Genomic DNA, 20,937 nt, shown 5'->3' with positions numbered 1-20,937 from the left:
GTGCTTTAAACATAATGCAGGTAGCTGTGTGACACCTGGAGGGGCAGACAGACTAGGGACAGAGACAGTAATTAAGAACAGAGTACACAGATTTAAGAGAGAGAAGTAAGAACCTGGAAACAGGAGAGGATGGAATTCAAAAGGCCTCTCTGAGCTGAAATAAGCAGAATTATTGCTTATTTGCAGCTCAATTACCTGCAAGCAGTGTGTGGGAGTGGAAGGAGTCGACTGAATAAAGAGTGACGTCATTAACTGGATACAAGAGGAGGGACAGGAGGAGCTGCTGGGAGTGGGGATTAGAGGAAATAAAAGCAAGAAATCTGGCCTTGGACCAGCTGAATTTGAGGTATTCATAATAAATCTCAAAAGTTATCCATAGAACTATGATTCTCGAAGTGTGATTCTCCAGACAGCAGTGTCAGCATCACCTGGGAACAAGCTAAAGCTACAAAACCTGGTGGTCCAGTGGTGTTATTCATGGCGTTTTATTAGCTCCTATGCTCACTAGACATTCTATGTTTTAATTTTTATCACAGTCATTTTCCTGGATAAAACTAACAAATGCCATTTTTTAAGGAAAAGTTAAATTTCTGTACTTTCAGGACCATGGATACAAATCAACAGGTTTCTACTATTATGTGCTTATCACTGTGCCAGATGTCATGCTGGGTATATTAAAAGAATGAGGAAAATAATGCTTGATGAAAGTCATAAGCCAAACCCTGAGCACTCATATCTATAACCTCATTTAATCTTCACCATAAAGTATGCTCGTCTTCATTCAAAGGAGCTTATTGTCTATGTTAGAGAACTAAGACTTAACTCATCCCAAACACAAAACAATTAAAAGTTAAGACAAAGTGAAGAAATCACTGAAAGCTATTCGTCAAGTGGTGAACGAAAGAAAATATCCATTTCTCTTAAAATTAAGCTGACTTGCTAATAGCTCAAAACAGAAGAGAAAAATGTATTCTCAAGCTGTGTATCCAGTTACATCATTGTCTAAACACCCCAAGTTAAGTTCTTTTACCGCTCTGCCAGTTCCCAGTCCTCCTGAATCTGCTTCTGCCTGGCTTTGTGGTACTCCTCTCTCCAGCACTTGGAGCAGAAACCCTGCCAAGCAGGGTTGCCGTAGTAACCACATCCTTTCTTGCATAGGAGCTCCGACTGATCCACATGAATTCCTCGGCGTTCAGACTTAAGGCTCATCTTCCTCCTGCTAATCAAAGAGCAAACAATAAAGTGTTGTTGAAAATGAATTCACTATCATTTTGCTCACAGCAAAGCAAATAAGAAAAAAAATGAATGAGTTTATCAACTTCATGCTGTAAGAGAAGGAAGGGGAGGAAGAGGGAAAAGAAGGTTTCAATATGGCAAATTCCTGTCATACTAAAGAACAAACTTCTTATTCCTGCCCAATAATAAAGCATACTTTAAGAAAGCACTGATTGGATTAAATACCTAAACATAAGACACAAAACTATAAAACTCCTAGAACAAAATATAGGGGGAAAACTTCACAACATTGGATTTGGTGCCAATTTCTTGGAATATGACACCAAAAGCATAAGAAACAAGAGCAAAAACAGACAAATGGGACTACATCAAACTTCTGCACAGAGAAGGAATCAACAGAGTGAAAAGGCCACCTATGGAATTGGATAAAATATTTGCAAACCATTTATCTGATAAGAGCTTAATATTCAGAATATGTAAAGAACTAAAACTCAACAACAATAAAAATCCAATTAAAAATCACAAAGGTCATGAACAGACAATTCCCCAAAGAAGATATGTGTGTTAGTGTTAGTTGCTCAGTCGTGTCCAACTTTTTGCAGCCCCATGGACTGTAGCCAACCAGGCTCCTCTGTCCATAGAATTCTCCAGGCAAAAATACTGGAGTGGGCTGCCATTTCCTTCTCTGGGGGATCTTTCTGACCCAGGGATTGAACCCGGGTCTCCTGCATTGCAGGCAGATTCTTGGCCTTCTGAGCCATGAAGAATACAAACAGCCAACTAACATGTGAAAAGATGTTTAACATCACTAATTACTAGGTAAATGCAAACCCGAACCACGACGACTTATCACCACATGCCTGTCAGAATGGCTATCATCAAAAAGAACACAAACAACGAGTGTTGACAAGGATGTAAAGAAATTGGAACCTTGTGCACAGCTGGTGGGAAGGTGAAATGCCACAGTCACTGTGGAAAACAGTATGGAGAGTCCTCAAAAATTAGAAATAAAATTACCATATGAGCCAGCAATCTCACTTCTGGGTATATTCCCCAAAGAACTGAAAACAGGATCTTGAAGAGAGATCTGCACGCTCATGCTCACTGAGCATTATTCACAGTAGCCAAGAGCTAGAAGCAATCTAAATATCCATCCAAGGATGAATGGATAAACACAGGATGAATGGATGAAGAAAATGTGGTATACACAATGGAATATTATTCAGCCTCCAAAAGGAAAGAAATTCTATCATATGCTACAACATGGATGAAGTCTGAGGACATTATGTCAAGTAGAATTAGTCAATCACAAAAAGACAAATCAAAGACATGATTCCACCTACATGAGGTATCTAAGTAAGTCAAACTCTTCGAACCAGAAACTAGAATGAGCCGGGCACGGTGGCACGCGCCTGTAGTCCCAGCTACTCGGGAGGCTGAGGCTGGAGGATCGCTTGAGCCCAGGAGTTCTGGGCTGCAGTGCGCTATGCCGATCGGGTGTCCGCACTAAGTTCGGCATCAATATGGTGACATCCCGGGAGCGGGGGACCACCAGGTTGCCTAAGGAGGGGTGAACCGGCCCAGGTCAGAAATGGAGCAGGTCAAAACTCCCATGCTGATTAGAAAGTAGAATGACTGTTGCCAGGGGGTAGGGGGAGGGAGGCAAAGAGGAGTTGCTGTTCAATGGAAGAGACTTTCAGTTTTGCCAGATAAAAAGGTTCTAGAGATCCGTTGCACAAGGCACACATAGTTAACACTTCTGTATCATACACTTTGAAAACGGTTAAGATGGGGCTTCCCTGGTAGCAATGCAGGGGACGTGGGTTCGATCCCTAGTCCAGGAAGATCCCACATGTGGCAGGACAGCTAAACCCAACTACTATAACTACTGAAGCCTGCACACCCTACAGCCCGAGCTTTGCAACAAGAGAAACCACTGCAGAGAGAAGCCTGTGCAGCACAACTAAAGAGGCATGCACCAAGCATTACTTTTGAGGATTCTCAAAGGCAAAAGGGAGGAGGAGAATTAAGGAAGAAGGCCAGAACTCACTGTATCACTGAACCCCTGTTCAGGCTACCCTTTCTCCCCTCCAGTATCACCAAGTCAACCCAGAAATGAACTCCAGGGCACAGAGAGAGCTCCTTTAGTTCTGGGTCAAAGAATGAGAATAGGAACTCCTAACACTGAGAGAAAATATGAAAACCCCTCCATTTTCTTGTCTTTCCCCCCTTCTCTTGAGCCACTGGCAATCATACGATGTCCACAGAAGCGACTGGAATGAGAAACTGTGGGAGCTACCCTCTGAGCAAGGGGAACTACTCATTTTTCCCTCTCTCGAGTCTCCCAGACAGTGATGGGAGTACAAGACACAGCAGGGTAACTACTTCCACAGCTTTCCACCCAGAAGAGAGAAGATAAGCCCCGAGGGAACTTAAAAAATACAGGAGGAATCACTGAGGAGAATTCAAGAAAGCAAGCTGTGAACACCCTGGCCCATGCATGCACGCATAGGTCTGATGCTATTCAGGACCAAAGACTAAAACTCACACTAATAGAGACCACCGCACAGGCTTCAGACTGGCACGCACCAGGAAACAGGTCGAAATAGCGCTGTGAAGCCTCTGAAAAATGAACGGACACGGGAACCACACCTCACAGAAGTAGGGTTGGAACCAGCAGCCTGAACTTGTCAGCAAAACTAAAAACTTTTGCTCTGCAAATGACACTGAGAGGAAAATGAAAATACAAACTACAGACTGGGAGAAAATACGGGCAAATCATACATCTGACAAAGGACTTGCACCCAGGATATGTATAATTCTCAAAACTCAACAGAAAGGAAAACCATCTGATTTTTTTTTAATGGGCAAGACTTGAACAGACTTATCCAAAGAAGATAAACACACAGGAGATGATTCTCCATGGTTTCTCACATTTCTGTACAAGGGGGCTTTGTAATTAAGACTATCTCAAGAAAGTTTGCATATCCAACATTCTCAGAAGGAAGCAATCACTGCTTCCCTTCAGAGCAGAAGACAAGTTTGTTTACTGTCAAGTAAAATAGAATATTACCCTCCAGGTCAAAAGTCAAGTGGCTTTGTTTGCTGCCCATTGTAAAGAATTTGAGATCCTTAAGCTTAGGTTCCTCGGCTGTGACACCAGCCCCATGGGGCTTGGGACCAAAGGTAGCCCACGTGAGATGAAGCTTGTTTTATTTATGTCCTATGAATAATGAAGTCTTTTGTCTCCGACTCCAGAGTCTCATGACTTCTGCCAGCATCTATGAAACTGGCAGGCTAACTGGTTACATTTCAGACGGTAAGAACCCATGTCAGTCACATGGCCTTGACAACGTGGCAGCTAAGCACATGAAAAGTAGTTCAACATTATCATCCGTCAGAGAAATGCAAATTGAAACCACCATGAGACATCCATTCACACCTACTAGAAAGGCTAAAATTAAGGACAATACCAAGTGCAAGCAAGGATGCAGAGCAACTAGAACCCTCCTGCTGCTAAGCTGCTTCAGTTGTGTCCGACTCTGCGACCCCATAGACAGCAGCCCAACAGGCTCCGCCGTCCCTGGGATTCTCCAGGCAAGAATACTGGAGTGGGTTGCCATTGCCTTCTCCAATGCATGAAAGTGAAAAGTGAAAGTGAAGTCGCTCAGTCGTGTCCAACTCTTCCAGACCCCATGGACTGCAGCCTACCAGGCTCCTCCGTCCATGGGATTTTCCAGGCAAGAGTACTGGAGTGGGGTGCCATTGCCTTCTCCGGAGAACCCTCCTAGTGGGATGCAAATAGTACATCTACCATGGAAAACGATTTGGTAATTTCATTAAAAGTTAGATACGCTTAACATACAACCCAGCAGTCCAGTTCCCAGTTACTTCCTCCAGAGAAATAAAACTGATGTTCACTCAAAAATCTATACAGTGTTTCTAGTGACAGTATTTATGACCAGTTAAAAAATGGAAACGACCAAAATATCCTTCAGTAGATGAATGAATAAACAAACTGTGGCACATCCACGCAATGGAATGCTACTTAGAAAAAAAAAGTAAGTGATGCTACACCAAACAACTTGGGATGAATTCCTGAATGCTTTATGCTGCGTGAATGAAGCCAGTTTAAAAAATGTATGTACTCTATAATCAGTGTGTTAGAAACTGATGTTAGGGCGGGAGTCTATAAATGAACAGCACAAGAAACTTTTTTAGAGGTAATAGAACTGTACTGAGATGTATTATGGAGGTGTTCACATAAATCTATACTTTTTTTCTGGCTTCCCAGGCAGCTCAGTGGTAAAGAAACCACCTGCCAATGCAATGAGCCACAGAAATGCAGGTTAGATCCCTGGGTTGGGAAGATGCCCTGGAGAAGGAAATGGCAACCCACTCCAGTATTCTTGCCTGGGAAATCCCATGGACAGCAGAGCCTGGCAGGCTATAGTCCACAGGGTCCCAAGAGTCAGACATAAGTTGGTGGCTAAACCATCACCACCACCAAGGACAGACAGGATTTAGATTTATCATACTTATCATTTAGTAAATGAGGCTGAGCTAGAAAGAAGGTTAACGAAGTCTAGTCAAGATTCTAGAATGTTAAACTGAGAAATTTTAAAGACCATCTACTTTCTTCTATTATAATACAGATAAAGACATTGAGACTGCAAAGCTATAATCTGTTCGATCAAAAAGGTAGTAAGTGGCAGGGACATCACAAAGCCTAAACTTGTACTACGTCCTGAGTTCCTCAAACTATTTTGAGAGCCTGAGCTAAACTCACCATCATCAGCCTGTGGTCCTTCAATTTCAAGAGAAGTAGGCAAAAAGAAATATCTACTTTTTTCCTTGTATTGATTCAGTAAGCTTAAAATTTTGTTTTTATACTACAAAGACGAGAGCACGGCTGTTACTAAAATGAACATATTTTAGGGAGGCTACCTAACATAGGTGTCAGCAACTTCCCTTTCCTTGGGGAAGTGTTCCCCAAATGTAAATCTCTAAATCTACAGGTTGCCATGTTTGTGTATGTGCACCCACCCCCCCAACTTCAGGGCCACGGTTGACGCAACCAGAGGTGGATACATGACCCAAAATGAAGTTCTGGAAATGAGACTCAGTCTGGATTGTTCTTTTGAATGATGGAGAAGCTGAGGCAGGACCACCTTCCAACAAGCAGTCTGAGCAACAGGATAGTCAGTCTGCAGACTGAAATAGATACACAACAAGAAGCAGAGAAAAGTGGTAGAAGAAAAATATTCTCTAGGTCCCGAAGGGCTTCCATTTCTCAGTTCCAACCCTTTGCTAAGGTTTGGCTGCCTGCCTACCTTCAGATTCTGAAACACATCCCTTGATTCCTGACTGCTTTTTCCTTTTGCCAACTCCAGTACAGCCTATTTGCACCCAAAGTGAAAGTGAAGTCGCTCAGTCATGTCTGACTCTTTGCGACCCCGTGGACTGTATGTAGCCCACCAGGCTCCTCCATCCATGGGATTCTCCAGGCAAGAATACTGGAGTGGGGTGCCATTTCCTTCTCCAGGGGATCTTCCCGACCCAGGGATCGAACCCAGGTTTCCTGCATTCCAGGCAGACGCTTTAACCTCTGAGCCACCAGGGAAGCCAAGTACTATGCTAGAGCTCAAAAAATGTAACTGTGAAGACTACTTCACATATACTAAGGGCTCAACAGGTTAACATGAAAAAAACAATAACAGCTATGAGTCTATGAAGACCAACTTGATGTATACACGAGAACATGGAGATCGGTCAAATATGCACTCAAATCCCAGCTCTGCAATGTGACTTTGGACAAAATATTTCTGAAACTCCCATTCATACCCCTCTATCCAACTTCTGCGCCTACCATTCTCTACCTATTCACAAATCTAAGCCTCACAGGCCTTGTGCTCCCATGACGTTCACTCTGCTGTTAACCTGTGATTATGCTACCTCATATGACCAAAAAAAAAAAAAAAAAAACCTTTCCAGATAATTAAGATTACTAATCAGTTGACCTTAAAATAGAGATTATCCTGATTTTCCAGGTGTACCTAATATAAGCACATGAACCTTAAACGCAGAAGACAACAGGAACCCAGAGAGTCAAAACAATTTTGAAAAAGAATGTAGGAGGACGTACGTTACCAATTTCAAAACTTACTACAAATCCATGATAATCAAAACAGCATGGAACTGGCACAAGGACAGACACATGGATCAACGGGATAGAACTGTGAGTCCAGAAATAAACTCACCAAACTATGGCCACAACTATCAAATGGAAGAGTCTTCTCAAAAAATGATGCTGAGATACCACACGTACAGAATGAGATCAGACCTTTGCCTTGTACCATACACAGAAATTAAAAATTGATTAAAGAGCTACTGGTGGTCCAGTAGCTGAGACTCTGTGCTCCCAATGCAGGGGGCCCAGGTTCAATCCTCAGTCAGGAAACTAGATCCCCTGTGCCACAACTAAGGGTTGGCATATGCAACTGAAGAGCCCACATGCTGCAAGAGACTGGAGATCCCACGTGCCACGATCAGAACCAGTGCAGCCAAAAGAAAGAAAGAAATGAATAAATATATTTTTTAAAAAGACCTAAATGCGAAAACTAAAACTATAAAAACTCTTGGGAAAAAGCACAGGTAAAATTTCATGATTTTAAACTTGGCAAAGATTCTTAGATGACACCAAAAGCATAAACAAAAGAAAAGATGGACAAATTGAAGCTCATGAGAACTAAAAGCTTCTATGCTTCCACAGATCCCGTCAAGAGTGAAAAGACAACCCACAGAACGGGAGAACATATTTGCAAATCATGAATCTGATAAAGAACATGTATCCAGAATATATAAGGAACTGTTACAATTCAATATTTTAAAAGATAAATACTCCAGTTATCAAAATGGGTAAAAGAGCTGAACAGACACGTCTCCAAGGAAGACATACCAATGGTCAGTAAGCACATTAAATGACTTCTGACATCATTGCTCATTAGGAAAATGAAAAACCACTTCACACTCAATTAGATGGCTAGTATTAAAAAGCAAGATAATAACAAATGTTGACAAATATGTGGAGAAACTGAAACATTCATACACTGCTGATGGGAATGTAAAATGGTGCAGCTGCTTTTGGAAACCATCTGACAGTTTCTCAAATGATTTTAATTAGAGTTACTGAGCAATTTCACTCCAAGGTATATGCCCAAGAGAAATGAAAACATATGTCCCCATAAAAACCTGTATATGAATGTTTATATCAGCAAGTCCCTAATAGTCTAATGATGTTGAAAACAACCCAAATGTCCATCAACTGATAAATCAACAAAATGTAGTATATTCACACAATGAAGTATCAATATTATTCAGCCATAAAGAGGAATTAAGTACTGACACACGCCACAACAGGACTAACCTTGAAAACATTTGCTAACTGAAAGAAGCCAGTCATAAAAGACAACACATTATATGATCCCATTCGTATGAATGTTCAGAACAGGGAAGTCTAGAGAGAAAGCAGAGTAATGGTTGCTTTGTAACTCAGGGGGGGACAGAGAAAGATAGAATGAAATAAGGAGACAGCTAAAGGGCATGGAGTTTCTTTCTGAGGTGATGAAAATGTTCTAAAGTTGGTGTGGTCAAGACTGCTTTTGAATTGTGCTCTTTAAATGGGTGAATCCTATGGTATGTGAACTATATTTCAAGAAAATTGTTTTTAAAATATAAAGCAGAAGAGGATGACAGAGAAATCAGAGAGAGTCAAAGAACCCTTGTTGGCTTTGAAGAGAAATATAAGAAATGTGGGTGGCTTCTAAAAGCTGAGGAAGACCCCTGGCTGACAACCAAGGAAATGACAACCTCGGTCACAGAACTTTATTGAACTCAATTCTACCAACATTTGAGTATGCCTAGAAGAAGATTCTCCCCATAACCTCCAGGTAAGAGCCCAGATCAGATGACATCTTAATTTTGACCTCTTGAGAGCCATCACGGAGCACCAGCTAAGCTGCCAGGAGTTCTGACTTACAGAACTTTGGGTGCTGTTTGTTTTTTTTTTTTTAAAAGGCGGGAAGGATTAGGGTTAGGGTTAGGGTTAGGGTTCAATGCACGATGCTGGATGCTTGGGACTGGTGCACTGGGACGACCCAGAGGGATGATATGGGGAGGGAGGAGGGAGGAGGGTTCAGGATGGATTTTCTTTTAAAAATTTAGAAAAAAATAATTAATAAAAAAATAAAAAAAAAAAAAAAAGGAGGGAAGACGGCAGGCGGCTCGGGCCGATGCCTTCTGCCGCCGCCGCCGCCGCCGCCGGGGCTGCTACTGCTGCTACTGCCACGTGTCCGCCTCCTCCCGCCGCTGCTCTGAGCCCCAGACCCCGCCGCAGCTCATGGGTGCTGTTTTAAACTGCTGAGTGTGTGGTAATTCATTATGGCAACAACAGAAAGCTAACTTAGGACTCCTTTCAAGTTCTCTCTTCTGGGGACCTTTGCAAGTGTGTCCTAATGCCTAGAAGCTGTGACTCTGTTCATAAGGTAATTTCCCTCTCATCAGTTAGGTCTCAGCTTTCACTCTTTCTAAAGTAGTACCTATGCCAACAAAGGTCCGTCTAGTCAAGGCTATGGTTTTTCCTGTGGTCATGTATGGATTAAGAGTTGGACTGTGAAGAAGGCTGAGCGCCGAAGAATTGATGCTTTTGAACTGTGGTGTTGGAGAAGACTCTTGAGAGTCCCTTGAACTGCAAGGAGATCCAACCAGTCCATTCTGAAGGAGATCAGCCCTGGGATTTCTTTGGAGGGAATGATGCTAAAGCTGAAACTCCAGCACTTTGGCCACCTCATTCGAAGAGTTGACTCACTGGAAAAGACTGTGATGCTGGGAGGGATTGGGGGCAGGAGGAGAAGGGGACGACAGAGGATGAGATGGCTGGATGGCATCACTGACTCGATGGACGTGTGTCTGAGTGAACTCCAGGAGATGGTGATGGACAGGGAGGCCTGGCATGCTGTGATTCATGGGGTTGCAAAGAGTTGGACACGACTGAGCGACTGATCTGATCTGATCTGATCTGATCCCAACCAACCCAAGCCTCACCTCCACCCCAGGCCCACAATTATTTCTCCATATACTATTTCTAACAAGGCAGGGTAAGGAAAGGTATGCAGGAAGTTAACCAAGCAGGCCTGAGTTGCTCAAATCACGCACATTCTCATTTTCAGAAGGGCCTGCTTGTGTGGCTGACTCTTGGTCAGCTCCTGGGAACTGAGGTCTTAAGAGTGAGCGCCCGTACAGACTCGCTGATCAGGGTGTTCTGTATGTTCGTAGTCTTGATCCACATTGCACCAACCTGCCTAAACAGTCTGTGCAGACTGCGCACTGCATGGCGTGTACTGTGCAAGGCCCGGGGAATACTGCTTTCCTTCTGGGGGTCAGTCATAAAGGTGCTTGTGCCTGTGTGACCAGCCTCCAACAAAAACCCTGGAATCTTAGTCTTAAGCGAACTTCCCCAACAGAAAATTTCACACCTGGAGCTAGAGTTTGCTGCTGAGGGATTAAAAGCATCCTGTCAACTCCACTGGGAGACAACTTTTGGAAGGTCACATCTGGTATCCTCCAAATTCTGCTCAATGCACTGTTTTCCATCATCCATCCCGTTTCACTGTATGCTTTCACTGCAATAAAACAACCAACAATACAGGAGATCTTCAAGTCCTTCTGCGAATTACAAGACCTGGGGAACAGTCCTAGGGTCTACCCATACAGGATGTGATTACAAAGGGATAGCATAAGGGAGTTCTTAGTGCTAACAGTTCAGTATCTTGACTATGGTGGTGGTTATAGGAATCTACGTATGTGATAAAATGGCATAGAACTATAATACACATCGAAAGATGTCAACTTACTACAACTGTACTACAGCTAGCTACGCAAGACATAACCACTGGGGCAACCTAGGTGAAAAAAAATACAGGACCTCTCCAGATTATTTTTGCAACTTCTTGCTAATCTGTAATTTAAAATGAAAACTTTAAAAAAACATTCCACTTAAAGTCTATTAAATAAAAACACCTATGACTAAACAGGGAAGACTGGTGTGCTGCAGTCCATGGGGTCACAAAGAGTAGGACACGACTGGGCGACTGAACAACAACATGATTGAACCAGTGTGTATCAGATAGTTGTACACAGCACTCAGATCATTTCTGTTACTAAGTATGGAAAACAAAGCAAGCAAGTAAGCCACCAAAAAGAACGTACATCCCATGATCCAAAGGTTATGCAGTGGTAATGAAGCTGTTCTGGTGGGCAAAGCAGGTACAGTCAGCACATCCAGGTTAGACATCAGAGCTACAGAGACGCCATACCCTCTTCAGCTAGGGAGAAACACAGGAGATCAATTCTGAGACTCAATTCTGTCTTTCCTGGGCAGAAAAACCTATCCCTTCCCAGATGGGCCACAACCCAGAGGTGAGCTACCATCAGTACTACACCCAGGAGGGAGGTCAGGGGGAGCACACCCAGTTCCTGTCCGAGCTCTGCACACCAAGCAGACTTATACTGAGCAACCTGGGCATAGAAAGCGCGTAATTCAACTGGCCTACTCATACCAGGGAGGATGGAGTAAGAAAGATCTCTACTGCTGAGACAGCCGAGACTGCTGTGAGTTCTGCCGCAGGGCTAGGACTCAATCTGCACTGAGTACCCTGAAAAGGGCCAGAGGACTACAGAGTCCACAGAGGTGTGTCTGTTGTTCCTTAAGGCTCTGCATGCAAACCAGGTTCATTTCGTAAAACCAAACCAAAAAATACTCTGTAAATCTGAGTAGTTTCCCATTATCTTCCTTGTGAGAGGCCTGCTTCCTTTTCTTAGGTTCAATGTCATGTCCTCACAGATCATTCCTCTGGGCAACGCACCTGGGATTTACAGAAAACATCCAATCAACTCTACTAAAACAATAAACTGTCCTTGAACCTCAGTTAAACAGAATTTAAAGTTAAGCTTTTCCCCTTAAATTTATTTTTTTTTTTATAGTTACACAAGTAAAAGATGGTTGCTCTAAAAAACCTAAGATATATACACCCATAGAAAATAAAGAAACCATTACTCCAAGACAGCCACTATGTTCTCATAGTGCTTTCTCTACTCATCATGACCTCATTTATTTATTCAACAAATATTTATATACTGATTTATACGATATAACAGGCACCTAGGATACAAATGTAAGTAAAAATAATGTTTCACTTCTCACAGCACTTACTGTCTAGAAAATGTGACTATATAGCTAGAAGCCCTGAAAGAAGAAATTAAAACACTATGAACATTGAGGAATTAATTTTAAAATTACTAAATTTCATAAATGAATTTTTATTTATATGAAAAAGCTACATATGTGTACATGAAATCTATGAAACTCTTATAATAACCTAACTATAAATTAGGAAATATAAAAAGAGATCTCATTCCTAATAGTATCAAAATGTAAAAACATCTAGGAACTATTTTAATAAGAAAACTAGGGACTTTCCCTGGAGGTGCAGTGGTTAAGACTCTGTGCTTTCACTGTGTTGGGGCAGGGGCGGGGGCGGGGGGAGCTGGGGAGTTGATCCCTGGTTGAGGAACTAACATCCTACATGCCACACGGCTGGCTGTGTGTGTTTGTGTGTGTGTGTGTGTGTGTATATGTATATGTAAAAAGTAATTATTCATCTGCATAAAAATACTGAGATATAAAGAAGGCTTAAGTAGTTGGCAAGACATACCAAGACACAGTATGAGAAAATTAAATATTTTATAAATGAGCAAATGTTTCCAAATTTTTAAGTTTTCTATAAATAACAATAAAATTCCAAAAGACTCTTTTGAACTTGACAAAATTATTCCATATCTGGGGACTTCCCCGGCGGTTAGGACTCCACGTTTCCACTGTCCATTGCACAGGGCGAGTGACAAATCCTGGTCAGGGAACTAAGATTCTACATACCAAATAACACAGTCAAAAAAAATTCCATGTTTTATCAGCAATAATACATAGGCAAGAATTTTAAAAAATATTCTAAATTAATTTAATTTACTAAATTTTAATTTTCTGCAAACTAGTTGAAACAGTGTGAACTTAGCAACAGAACTAGCAAGTCACTACAGTTGACCCCCAAATGAATTGCTAATACATAAAATAATTTATTACTAATATAATATTTAATATATTCTGTGCCTCTAATATAATAATTAGAGGAAGGAGAAGGGAAGAATGTTCAATAAACAATGTTGGAATTACTGGTCAGCAATCTAGTACCCCCCAAAGTTAACTAAAGGTACCATAAAGAGTTAAAGTTCTTTAAAGACAAGTGAAAAAATAGAAAGAACTAAAATTAAGTATTTATGAAACTTCTAAAGACGCGAGGGCTATCTAAGCTTACAAGCTGCAGGAGAAATCAGAAAGGAAACAGATTTGAATAACTAAAGTGAAACATCTACCTAGTTTTTAAAAGGTCCCATCTTAGAACCAAAATACAAAGGCAAATAAGAGACCAGGAAGACTATTTTAAGTAAAGAGGACAAGAGAGTATTTTATCATATTTAGAAATTATATTAATAAAATTTATAAATCTAAGGATTTGAGCAGACCATTCGCAAAATGGAAATCGCTTCCTAGGAACAGATGTGGAATGTCAAAGGGTGTATGCCTTGTAAACTTTGATTTATATCCCCAAACTGGTCTTACAAAAAGGTCATACCTATTTACATTCCCACCTACAATGATCTACTTTGCCAAAAACTCAGAAAAGCTACATTATTAGTCTTTAATCACTGCCGATCTGAGAGGCAAAAAAGGAGACGCATTTCTTGTTTTAACACATATGTCCTTAAATTAACCATCTTTATAGATACTTATTGGTCATTAGCATGCTTTCTCTGAAGAATTAAACTGTTCCTGTTCTTTGTTCATTTTCTCTGACATCTTTTTTTCTTTTAACAGGTGCTCTTTTTATGTCCTCTTTCAGTCCTTGACTTTACATGTTATGAAGATACTATAAGTTTAATCAAAGACTGTATACATGTTTCACTGACTTTCATAGCATGAAATACACTGCCTCCAAAATGAATGTCAATGTCACACAGAGAATTAGTGGCAGAGTTCCACTGTTAAATGTAACAAGACAAAGTATCCAAACACCCAAATACTTTCAAACAATAATCAACCCCATGGAGTATAATGTACAGTTTATGTTGTTAAAATGAGCAGAGCTAGCAGAGCAGCATTCTTAAGGAATGAACTCCAGGCAACAATCTTCTATTGTATGTCACACCCTCGTCAGTGAAGTGAAATTATGACTCCAATCTGAGCGTGCCATTCCCGAGGTGAGTAGCTCAAAATTACACACAAAATAACCTGGCTGCTCAGGTCTACTTCTACCAGGCTCTATCCCTTCTTCTTCCACAGAAGCAGCCATTTCTCAACTGGTCAGTAACACGAAGTAACAGCAAACTACAATATGTAAAGGTGGCTTCAGTGATCAAAGGGTTTTGGTTTTGCAAAATTATACCTTCATTTTAGCTTTGCTGCAGCCATTTCATCCTTCGCCAGTTGCTATCACTGGGCTAGACATACATGTATCTGTGAGATAAGAGAAGTACAAAAAACAACTGCCTGGAATGAGATGTATTTATTCAGACTTGTTAGAGGGCTCAGTCAAATAAATATTTGTATTATATTCTAAGCTTGTGAGAAAAATGCCTTGTTGTGTAACAATAAATTAAACTGCAGAAACTTTCAAAAGCTGCTAAAACAATCCCATCTGCTATGGGTTGAATTGTGACCTCCCAAAAGACAAGCTGGACCCCAATAATGTGAATGTGACTAGATTTGGAAACAATGTCTTTGCAAATGTAATTAACATGAAGTCATACTGGATTAGAGTGGGTCCTAAATCCCATGACTGGTATCCTTACAGAAGGCCCTGGGAGACACAGAAACACGCAGAGGCCACGTGGCCACAGAGGCAGAGACTGGAAGAACATAGCTACAAGCCAAGAAACTCCAAGGCCTGCAGCAACCATCTTCCCTACAGCCTTCGGAGAGAGCATGGCCCTTGCTTTTAGACGTTTAGCCTCCAGAACTACCAAAAAACCCATTAATTTCTGTCGTTTTAAGCACCTACTTTGTGGTAATTTGTTACAGCAGTCCTGTAAACCAATTAGAACTGTTGTAAATTCCAGAAATAACTGAAAGAAATGAGTCTTTCACTAGTTGACACAGACCTGTGGATCCACAGCATCACTTCCTCTTTATAAATAGGCTGATCATACATCCCAGTTAATGATTAACAGCCCTGGCATAAAAGCATCCCTTTGGTTCTCAAAAGTGTTTTCGATAATAAGGTACACAGTCATCCTATTCATGAACAAGTCTAGAATACCATTCTGTTCATCTGCCTTCAAATCCCACCCTATTTCAAATGTCTGACTCCCCTTCCCCCACCGACAGAATAATTCCATCTCTCTGACTCCTATAGCATTTTTTTTTTTTTTAAGATTTATTTACTTATTTGTTTGACTGTGTCAGGTTTTAGTTGCGGCACATGGGATCTTCGCTGCAGGCTCTTTTGCTGTGGCACAAGGAAGCTTCAGTTGCGATGCACCAGCTCCGTTGTTCTGTGGCAGTATGTGGGGTCTTAGTTCCCTGACCAAGGATCAAACCCAAGTCCCCGGCACTGCAAGCCAGATTCTCAACCAGGGAAGTCTCCCTAGAGCATTTTATAACTACAGCTATTACAACACTCATGTTCTATTACATTTACTTGCTAACTTGTCCATTCCATGTGTGTAGACAACACAGCACCAGGAACAGAATGAGTACTCAATAGGTATCTTCTAGATTTATTAAATGATTTATTCATAAGACTCACAAAGTACCTGCTTAGAGAGTTTTCTTTCCCTTTTGTCCCTTGTGAAAAATTTTTTTAAAAAAGAAAATCTAACTAAAATGGGTATCAGGAAGGCCTGTAAAGGGAGCTCTCACGTGCTACTACTTCCCTCATCATCCTCATCATCAATTACCTCAGACAGGAAGACATCAATTACCCTGCCGGAAGAACGTCAGTTACTGACTGCAACAGAAGAGATGTACCTTGCACTTCCAAACAGGAAGTGCACTACTTTATTACATCAGCAAGAGAAAGACTTCCTTCTTTCCCAGCAACCGGCCCAGCCAAAAGAAAATGCTGTAGCTCAACCAATGAGAAGCTAGGGTCACCTGAGCTTTTACTTTCCTCCAATGAACTTTCATTTTTCCTTGCTGATGATGACTTCCTTTCCTGTCCCTGCTGCTTACTATAGAAGCCTTCCACATTGTGTAACCTCTCAAAGTATCTCTTTGTCAGAAGAGATGCTGCCTGATTCATGAATCATTTGCTAAAGCCAATTAGATCTTCATTTACTCGGCTAAATTTTGGTTTTAACACCCCTATATACTCTCTAGCGTTCAACTGTAGGAGGTAGGAGAAACTTAAACAGCCAAACAACTAACTTCTAAGGCAGTGGTTCTCATATTTTAGCATGCGTAAGTATCATGCTTGGAAGACTTGTTACAACATAGATTCAGGTGGTCTGGGGGTAGGGAGGGCCTGAGAATTTGCATTCTTAACAAGTTTCCAGGTGATGTGGCTAGGAGCTCCTTGAGAACCACTGCTCTAAATTAAAGTAACTTTCCCTGATGGCTCAGATAATAAAGAATCTGCCTGCAGTGTGGGAGACCCAGGTTTGATCTCTGGGTAGGGAGTATCCAATGGAAAAAGAAATGGTTACCTGCTCTAGTATTCTTGCCTGGAGAATTCCATAGACAGAGCCTGGCTATAAAGTAAGCACCACAATTATAAAGATTAATTTCGTCTTATAACTTCATTCCTAGCCGGAAACTCTTTTCTGAATATGACCAAGTAGCTTGTGGCAGACCAACACTGCTGCTGAGCATTAGGAAATTCAGCAACATTTTGAAAACCAATGTTTAAATGCATCAGAAAGCAGCGGAAGCAACCAAGACTAGAAGGCTCTAGATTCTGGGAAAAGGGAAGAACTGCAGAGAATCCAAATGACGTACTGATGATTCTGGGGCAAAAAGCTGAGAATCAAGACTTTCCTTCTGCAGAAGAACCATGAGAGCTTTTGGTAGAGATGAAAAGCAAGACTCCACAGGTCAAGATCCCAGTGAAAGAGGAGAGTTGGAAGAACCGGGCCTGACAAAAGGCTGGCCATCTCCTGAAGACATTTACCAAATTCTGCAGTTGCACAAAGAAGGCTTCAAAACAAAACCAAAAGCCCCTGAAAATCAAGAGTAGAGTTTTCAACAACCTCATTGCCCTCAGCAAAGATTAGAGCAGAGAAGCTACCAGGAGGAGGGATCCCTGTGAATTTATGAGAGTATCAGTTGGAAACCCTGGATGGCTGGCTACTTGCTAACATTAAAGGCAAACAGCATTAAAGACAAACTAAAGAGAATCCCTGCCGTACCAAACCGGCAACACAATCTCAACCATCAACTCAGCCCCTAACAGGATTAGGTGATGAGCCCCTACTCTACCTGACTAGCAAAAAGGATGAGGGATTTCCTCTCTGAAAAAGAGCAGAAGCATCTGGAACTTCATTTTATTCATAATGCTCAGCATTCCTATAACTAAAAACCAAAAGGAAAAAACAGAAACAGATGTTCAGATAATCCAGACATTGAAGTTAACGGAAAGACTTTTAAATAACAATGGCTTAAATTTCCTATTTTAAAAAACAGGGGAAGAAAGGAAAGAACATATAAAAAGATGAAGAATTTCAACTGAGAACTGGAATCTATAAGAATCAAATTGAAATTCTAGATCTGAAAAGTATATTAACTAAACCTAAGAATTCAAAGGGTAGATTTAGGCACAGATCAAGGACTTTCCTGGTGGTCCAGTGGTTAAGACTCCACACTTACACTGCAGGGGACACGGGCTTGATCCCTGGTGGGGGAACAAAGATCTTCCACGCCACACGGTGTGGCCAAAAAAAAGAAAAAGGAGCAGATTGGGGAACACTGTGAAAAAGTCTACCAGGTATGTAACTAGAGTTCCAAAAGGAGAGGAGAGAGTAAACAGGGTAGAAGTAATACTAAGAGGAAAGAATGCAAATTTCCAAATATAGTAACAATTACACTAATAGACTAAAAATTCTAATTTAAAGACTAAAATTGTAAGACTAAAGAAATAAAAAACTAAATCTAACTTCATGATGCTTTTCTAGGATAAAGAAGGTTGAAACATATAAGGATAGAAAAAAGATACAGCAGGCAACATTCATCAAGAGAAAGCAAAGCTATACTGCTATCAAAGTAGACTTTAAGGCAAAAAGCACTACTAATGATTTCAGGATAACAGTGTCAAGCCACCAAGAAAACTCTTTTTATTTTTTTAAATAAAATTCTAATGTGAGCCAAGCGGTTAGAAATTAGTCATCACTGGGAGCTAAGAACACACTGGCTGAAACCAATTTTGTTTAGGAAATCTATGACAGCTCAAAGAAGGACAGAACTACAAAGTAACATGGAGCTTAAATACCAGTCTTCTTTGCAGTGCAATAAAACCCACTTATGTTATGACCAACCTAGATAGCATATTCAAAAGCAGGGACATTACTTTGCCAACAAAGGTTCGTCTAGTCAAGGCTATGGTTTTTCCTGTGGTCATGTATGGATGTGAGAGTTGGACTGTGAAGAAAGCTGAGCGCCGAAGAATTGATGCTTTTGAACTGTGGTGTTGGAGAAGACTCTTGCGAGTCTATTGGACTACAAGGGACCAGTCCATTCTGAAGGAGATCAGCCTGGGATTTCCTTGGAAGGAATGATGCTAAAACTGAAACTCCAGTACTTTGGCCACCTCATCCGAAGAGCTGACTCATTGGAAAAGACTCTGATGCTGGGAGGGATTGGGGGCAAGAGGAGAAGGGGACGACAGAGGATGAGATGGCTGGATGGCATCACTGACTCGATGGACGTGAGTCTGAGTGAACTCCAGGAGTCGGTGATGGACAGGGAGGCCTGGCATGCTGCGATTCATGGGGTGGCAAAGAGTCGGACACGACTGAGCGACTGATCTGATCTGATGTACCTTATGGTGAGTTCTGAAATGCTTACACAAAATATTAAAATCACTTTAAAATCATGAAATAACAGGTAGATAGTTGAAGACAACATAAACACACACACATACACACACACACACACACACTGAAAAGGCAATGTACTGAAAAGGTAAAAATTCTTCTTTAGGGAAATAGCCTACAACCTCTCACGGGTAACATCAACAACAAAATCTGCCTGCAATCTGTCCTCAAGCACACATAAGAATAAAAGTAGGCTCCTGAAATGAACTTATTTACAAAACAGAAATAGTCACAGATGCAGAAAACAAACCTACTGTTACCAGGGGGGAGAAGAGGAGAGGGATAAACTGGGAGACTGGGACCTACATACACACATATTATAAACAGATAACTAATAAGGACCTACTGTATAGCCCAGGGAGCTCTATTCAGTACTCTGTAATGGCCTATATGGGAAAAGAAATTGAAAACTGATTCACTTTGCTGTACACATGAAACTAACACAACACTGTAAATCAACTATATGTCAATAAAAGATAAAAATAAAGGGGCTTCTCTGGTGGTCCAGCAGTTAAGAATCCCGCCTGCCAACACAAGGGACACGGGTTTGAGTCCTGGTCCAGGAAGATCCCACATGCGTAGGGCAGTTAAGCCTATGCACCACAACTACTGAAGCCCACGTGCCTCGAGCCCGTGCTCTGCAACAGAAGCAGCCACAGCAATGGAAGCCCAAGCCCACAACCAGAGCGGCCCCCAACTCTCCACAACTACAGAATGCCCACTTGTAGCAATGAAGACCAGCACAGCCATAAATAAAAGTTTTAAAAAATAAAATGAAAGTAGGCTTTGGGAGAAAGTGCTGTCTCCCTTATACAGCTGACATTCCAAGGACTTAAATACTGAATTGCAATATTGTCTCTCATCAGACATTCTATGTCCTGGAGCAGGTGTTCTGTAAACATCACATGATGTTCTGTAAAGGTATCAGCAGCTAGCATATGGTATGAAAATACTTTGCCATCTAATTATTGCTTATAAATGATATTTAAGATGTGTCCATTCACAACTATACAACATTTGAAACTCCAGACAAATGAAATCTACACACTTATCACACTACTGTCCCAACCACAAAGGCTAATTAATTTCTATAAACAAAAATGTAATCCAATTCACTAAGTAAAAGCCAAGCATATTACTTCCTAAGACATTAATTAGAATGGATTTTGGACACTGTTTCATCAGCCTACTTTTTTTGTTGTTTTCACAATTTTATTTTGTATTCTTCTTATAATATCCTATTCAAAACTTAGGTCACTAACCCAACTAATTTTTCAGGAACCTATTTAACTACAATGACAAAAGTACTATGGAAATGCAATTAAGGAAACACCATGTTACATAACTATATTTAGACAAGGACAGTTCCACCCATTGTTTACTATCAAGGATGAATAAGGATGTTCTCTACTCTTTAGTTCCGTAGGCTAGGTCACAATTTACAATATCCTGGAGGAACTATATTATAATACTTCAAAATAAAATGATGTGAAATTAAACTGG

The 20,937-nt window shown here is 41.1% G+C and overlaps 1 protein-coding gene across 11 annotated transcripts in view; it reads right to left on the bottom strand.

Moving 5' to 3' along the window:
* RABGEF1 (RAB guanine nucleotide exchange factor 1) overlaps nucleotides 1–20,937 on the bottom strand; it is a 71,165-nt gene that overhangs the window by 24,595 nt on the left and 25,633 nt on the right. For 7 of the 11 annotated variants that reach the window (XR_009733560.1, XM_061401807.1, XM_061401808.1 and 4 more), the window contains one exon: nucleotides 1,031–1,219. Coding sequence is in view for 10 of the 11 variants with exons in the window: in XM_061401807.1 (XP_061257791.1) it covers nucleotides 1,031–1,219 (189 nt within the window). In the remaining variant the exon portion in view is untranslated. Of the gene's footprint in view, nucleotides 1–1,030; nucleotides 1,220–11,502; nucleotides 19,033–20,937 lie in introns of those variants that run through there. The other 4 variants (XM_061401811.1, XM_061401816.1, XM_061401809.1 and 1 more) reach the window with 3 other exon arrangements.

This window comes from Bos javanicus, chromosome 25 (genome assembly GCF_032452875.1).
Source record: "Bos javanicus breed banteng chromosome 25, ARS-OSU_banteng_1.0, whole genome shotgun sequence".
Lineage (NCBI taxonomy): Eukaryota > Metazoa > Chordata > Mammalia > Artiodactyla > Bovidae > Bos > Bos javanicus.
The sequence above is the reverse complement of the archived record's forward strand: the minus strand, read 5'-3'. Positions and strand labels throughout refer to the sequence as shown.